General features: G+C 37.9%; 1 protein-coding gene across 1 annotated transcript in view; it reads right to left on the bottom strand.

Moving 5' to 3' along the window:
• Positions 1-6,069, bottom strand: part of tti1 (TELO2 interacting protein 1) — a 26,740-nt gene that overhangs the window by 14,758 nt on the left and 5,913 nt on the right. The window contains exons 7-10 of the mRNA XM_037684376.1: positions 4,542-4,958; positions 2,589-2,748; positions 2,117-2,281; positions 1,795-1,940 (exon numbers count right to left, since the gene is read on the bottom strand). Of these exons, the coding sequence (XP_037540304.1) occupies positions 1,795-1,940; positions 2,117-2,281; positions 2,589-2,748; positions 4,542-4,958 (888 nt within the window). The remainder of the gene's footprint in view (positions 1-1,794; positions 1,941-2,116; positions 2,282-2,588; positions 2,749-4,541; positions 4,959-6,069) is intronic.

Raw genomic sequence — 6,069 nt, 5'->3', positions numbered from 1 at the left:
TATATATATATATATATATATATATATATATATATATATATATATAGTGTGTTTAGTTGTTTTTTAATTGTCACGTTTTTAAATTAAATTAATAAAATTTATTTAAAAAAATAATAATTGGCTGCCAAATGGCGGCTGTGGGAGCGTGCACGGGAGGACTTTAACAAGAATTTAACAAGATTAAAACTTAATTATTTGTTTGCTCGAAATTATAGTAAAGGTGTGTCTCAGCTTAACTTTCCCTTAATAAAAATGCACTTTGACGATCAAATCAGCTGCATTTCAAATATTGATTCGCAGTTGCAGGGAGCGCGCAGAGGGACGACTCGCTGTGCATTTCTTTGAAATTTAACAAGATAAACACATAAAAACAACTATTTGTTTGCTCGACATTATAGTAAAGGTGTGTCTCAGTTGAACTTTTCCTTAATAAATGCACTTTAATGGTCAAATCAGCTGCATTTCACCTGGGCGATGCGGCAAAATGCAGCTGATTTGACGTTTGCTCCAGGAGTTCTGGAGCGAGACGAAGTGTGACTTATATGGCAAAAGATACGGTGCTTGTTTGGAGGTCTGCTTGCTTATTAACTCATATTAGAATGATGTGTGTCATAAAAAGATTGTGCTAAATGCTAAATTTTAACTTGTTAAAAATGACTGCTGAGTGCTGTCCTTAGCAACTAGACAACAGCACTAAACTCACTAAGCAAACCTTAATGAAGGAACCTGCTAATTTATACAAAACAACTGAGGAAAACAGGCACATCTGGATTCATTACATTTTTTTATTTAGATAATACCTCATAATTGTATTATGAAGCAAGATTTGTTGCTATCAGAAAGTCATCACAGCGTAGTAAAAAAAAATACCGTAATTTCCGGCCTATAAGCCGCTACTTTTTTCAAAGGCTTTGAAACCTGCAGCTTATACAATGCTACGGTTAATTTATGGATTTTTATTTTTTTTTTCTCATGGGCTAATGAACTTCCTGCTGCCAAAAACATTTAGCTTCGTCACACCTGGGTGACACAACCCTCTTGCGGGGTGGGTCCTCATGACTCAATGAGACAACCTGTATAAATAAAGGTTAAAAAAATTAAATCTGATCAATGAAATTACTGAACAGGTCACAGTCGAACCAATGAAACGGAGGGGGGAATCCCCCCATGCACAGATCAAATAAGGGGGAACTCCCCTGCATGTGCAGAGCAACTTTTGCTCTGTGGAGCACAAGCTTGCAGCAGGAGGAATATGAAGATAGTGATCAATGACTTCCTGGTAGGTTACTGTATTATTATTTTTTTGACAACAAAGGAGACTGAGGACGTGTGTGATGAAGATTTTCTGAGGCTGTTCAAGTCTGACGCTGAAGAAGACGACTTTAGTGGTTTTGGTGCACAGGAGGAAGATGAACATAGGGATGTGCAACTTTTCCTGGTAAACTACAGTTTATTATTATTATTATTTTTTTATTACCAGCCATTGTTCAGAAACAACATTTACTGTATGTATTTGTGTATGTTAGCGGTACATATTTAATTAAAAGATTTTTAAAAAATCTTTCTGTGTAAATATCTCACAACGTGAACACCCACGATTTATACATGTACAATTTTTTATTTGTATTTTTTTATTTACTGTGCACGTCTTAAATTCAGGTGCGCTCTATAGTCTGGAAATTACGGTATACATGATCAATTAAAAATGACTACTATTCAAAGGTGAACTTTAAGTTTCATGATTCTAAAAAAAACAAACTTCCTTGGCTCCCCTTTTTAATCTCAGTGGATTACCTTCAGTCGAAGCCTGAGGTTGGGGTCTGACAGCAGGTGAATGCAGCGCTCCATAACGTCTTTAGTAATGATGAGGTGTGGGGGAAGTTCTGGTTTTACATCAGGACCATCAAGATCTTCATCACACTCTGCAGGAGGAGGAACCTCTGATTCAACAGTAAATAAAAAATATAATTAAATGGACAGTTTGGTGTTGAAACCCACAGAATCAACTCAAAATGACGTATTTGTTGCCCCAGTTGTGTCAACAACTTATATTCTCAGGATATTAATTTACAAATATATTCTACACCATAAAACACGACATGCAGTTTTGTTTTACCAAGGTCCTCGGTGTCATCCACTTCTATCCCAATGCCCTCTGCCAACTCCTTCTGCTTCCTGTAATCCAGCAGAAACTGGCGAATGTCAAAATCTTCCTGTTCAGTGGAGGTCTTGGAACTGGCAGAGTTACTGGTCCTGCAGCATGACGAGGAAAACCATCTTGCTGAAGAGAGAAAAAAACATTCATGTTGAACACCGGCTCAAAAAGAAAAAAGGTTTTTTTAAAAACAACGCGACAAAAACGAAACATTTTCTGACACTTTCTTAACTTGTACTTCTCCAGCCCAGGAGAATTCAGTGGTGTTGGATGATTAGTAATGTTACAAAGTTTCTCTGACTTGTCTTGTAGATTGAAATTGATCTGGACTATTATCAACACAACAGTAGATTATTTAATCGTCTGAGAGAAGGGCCTGTATAAAATGAGTCATTTGCTCCAGGCACGTGTGACGTTTATTTGTAAATCTCACCCAGAGCCTTCATGAGCGCGTGCAGGACAGAACAGAAAAGAGCTGCTGAGTGGTTGTAGCTGAGATCCAGAGCCATCAGCACATCCTGAACCACGTCCCGGATCAGAGGCAGGAGGCTGCTGTCAGAGTGTGCCAACATCACTGTCAACACCCGCGGAGCCTGGACACACAGGCGGGAAAAGATGAAAGACTGGCCAGCAAATACACATGCACTAAAGCCCTAATTTGTGCAATAACTGAATGCTGATAAACCTGAACAAAATTGAGCATGCATCAGGATATTTCCAATTTATAGTTTCTTTTTTGTTTTTTCCTCCCAAAAAACTACTTTTGCATACTTAGTGCGATTTTAAGCACTTTTTGTATATCAAAATGTTTAGTTGATCAATAATAATGTGATACGATTTTGAATATTTGTAACTTTTATACTTTTTGAACAATTAACTTTATCCAAAATAAAATTCCCCATAGATGTGCACTGGGATCTCTTCAGCTCCTTCTAAAAATCAGTTCTCCTTGAAATCTGTTTTCAAATACGGTACATGCAATATTTCTGTCTTCCTATGCCATTGGCTACCATTCTGACATTTTTAGATGGCCTTTAGCTTTAAGTTATTGCTATATTTAGCTAGCACTGAGCTACTTTCAGATTTTAGCTATCATTATGCTACTAGCTAGCGTTTTACTACATTAATCTTTAAGTTTGCCTTTTGCATTTATTAACTTCTAAATAGCATTTTGTTACTTCTAGCAAACCTTTTCATACTTTTAACATTTAATTAGACTTTTGCTACTTTCCAACCCTTTACTACTTTGGCTTCTGACTAGCCTTTTGATACTTTTAGCCTTTAGCTACCCCATTTAATGACAGCTTATAACAGAATAGATATTTATTCATTGTCACTGCAAAATGCATCGTTAAAAACAAACTAAAAACTGTGAAATGCAGTTTGGTGTCCTCCACGTCAGCAATTCAAGCCAAGTCACAACAAGCAAGACACAGCAGTAATTCACAGTATTAATACACAGCATTAAGATAGAAGTACATATCTAAGATAGAATGTACATATAAATAGCAAACAGTTTGTGCAAATTTATGCTCCATAATTTCAGTTCAGGCTGAGTTCTGGGTAGATCTGGGGTGTCAGCTTTCACAGTCTAAGGACAGAAGCTGAGCTTCAGTCTGTTTGTGCTGGATTTTATTGTCTGGTATCTCTTGCGAGGGGAGGAGGGAGAAAAGGGTGTGTCCTGGGTGAGTCGGGTCCTTTGCAATATTAGTGGCCTTCCTCCGCAGTCGTCAGTGTAAATGTCACTGAGTAAGGGAAATGATTTTACCAGCCACCCTCACCACCTGCTGCAGGTCCCTCCTGTCCTCCTCAGTGCAGCAGGTTGGACTCGATTGTGACCCTGTAAGTGTTCACCAGCAGGAGGTGAGGGAGGCGAGTCTGCTTTAAGGAAGTAGAACATCTCTCTGCTGGACCTTCCCCACCTGATAGATGTTGACAGCCCAGCCGAGATGTTCACACTGAGGAACTTAAAGCTACTCTCTCTACCTCCTCTCTGTTAATCCAAAGGGCAGAGAGCTCTGTGCACCTGGATCTCCTGAAATCCAGAATGGGTTCCTTAGTCTAACCACGTTGTAAAACACTTTTAACTAAACTTTGGCTACTTTTAGCTAGCTTGTTGTTACTTTTAACTTTTAGCTAATCTTCTGCTGCTTTCGGCTAGTGAATTGCTATTTTTAGCTTTAAGCTAGCCCTTTTTCTACTTTTAGCTTACAACTAGAATTTTGCTGTCTTTAGGTAGCATTTGCTTCTTTAGCTTTCAGCTAGCGTTTTGCTTCTTTTGCCTAGCTTTACGCTTCCCTTAGCTTTAACAACAAATTTTTATCTTCTGTAAATGTCAGACTTCATTCAGAGGTCATTCAAGTGATTTCTGCATGTGTGTGTGTACCTGAGGATGTTGACTGAGCCTCTGCAGGTTGAGTGAAACGTCATTGAGCAGGTAGTCTGAGTTGTCATTGATCAGCTCCTTCAGGGAGGCGTAGCCACAGGCCTTACTGATGTCCATCATGGAGCTCAGTGCTGCCTGGCTGACCAGCAGCGTCTCATCTCCAGCTTTCTCCAACACTGGGTACAGTGAGGTCATCAGCAGTGGACGGAAGTCCCGTCCTAACGCCTGAGCGAAGCAAGCGATTCCCTCCAGCTGGATGCACATCTGCCAGATGTTGCTGTTGAGCTGGTGAATTGTGGAGGTCGATGACGAGGGTGGCGCAGAGGCAGATGAAGAAGCAAGTACATGAAGAGAGTTTGCAGGATTGCTGCTGGTGTCACTGTTAGATATTTGAAGGAGTCTGGAAGGGCTCAGCAACTATAGGAACAACAAAAGTTTATTTGTTAACTTGAGAAACCAAATGTAAAACATAAAATAGCTGGCACACCATTGAGTACACTTTCTTGGTGAAGCTTTATATAATTGCAAAACAGATTCATAGCTTTGATTTTTAAAAATCCTTGAACGCTGCAGATAAATGTTTCAAGATTTTGTGATATTGTTTGACAATTGCAAAACAAATTATGACCTATAAATAAAAGCAAAAGGTACCAAATTCTAACATGATCAAATGAACAAACTGATTCAATGCAGCTGTGCATTTGTATCACAAAAAGATATGTTTCCACTTTTTTTATTTACAAATTTAAATTTTACAGATGAATGTAACATATATGACTCAAAGTGTAGATTTTTCTATACAGACTAAACTATTTTGGATGATGAATTTTCAGGATTGGCAACAAACTACTTGTTTATGTGCGTTTCTGCCTCTCTTTGGTGAACGCATCATAAGATTTCCTCTGCTCAGTGAAAGTCAGTCAGTTCACACCTTCAAGCAGTTTTTCTCTCTGCTCAGGTTGTTCAGCAAACATTAGTCTAGTGCACGTTACTCTGTAAAGTTTGGGGCGTTCAGTTTAGAGAGACAAATATGACAAGATGACTATCAGCAAATTGATATGCAAAATGTGTTGTACTTTATAGGATGAGCAGATAGTACCACACTTTGTTAGAAAATGTTTTGGGGCACAAAATACAATGAATAAATTAAAAGTTAAATGGGAATGTATTAGTCATTCATTAAGAACATCATTCAGTAAACAGAAGCATCTTAGGTTGTAGAATATAGCTGATAATAATAATGAAACATTTTAAGGAGAATATTTATTAAAATTCATTGCAGACTCAAATTTTACTCATTTAAAAGATTTTGGAAATCCTTTGACATTTGCAGGATGCAAACACATTTGCTTTCTTGGCAAGTTTAAGACTAGAAGACACAAAAGTTGCTCTGCTGAGGTTTAGAGATGTTGCATTTTATTTCTTTCAGACAAAGTCCCTGCTTGCAGCTAATTGTCTTTGGATAAACTATACATTTGTCTAGCTTTCTGCAATAAATACATCAAATAATATATATATATATATATAT

The sequence above is a fragment of the Nematolebias whitei genome, chromosome 11, assembly GCF_014905685.2.
Source record: "Nematolebias whitei isolate Nwh7 chromosome 11, NemWhi1, whole genome shotgun sequence".
NCBI classification, from domain to species: Eukaryota; Metazoa; Chordata; class Actinopteri; order Cyprinodontiformes; family Rivulidae; genus Nematolebias; species Nematolebias whitei.
This window is presented reverse-complemented; position numbering and strand designations above follow the sequence as displayed.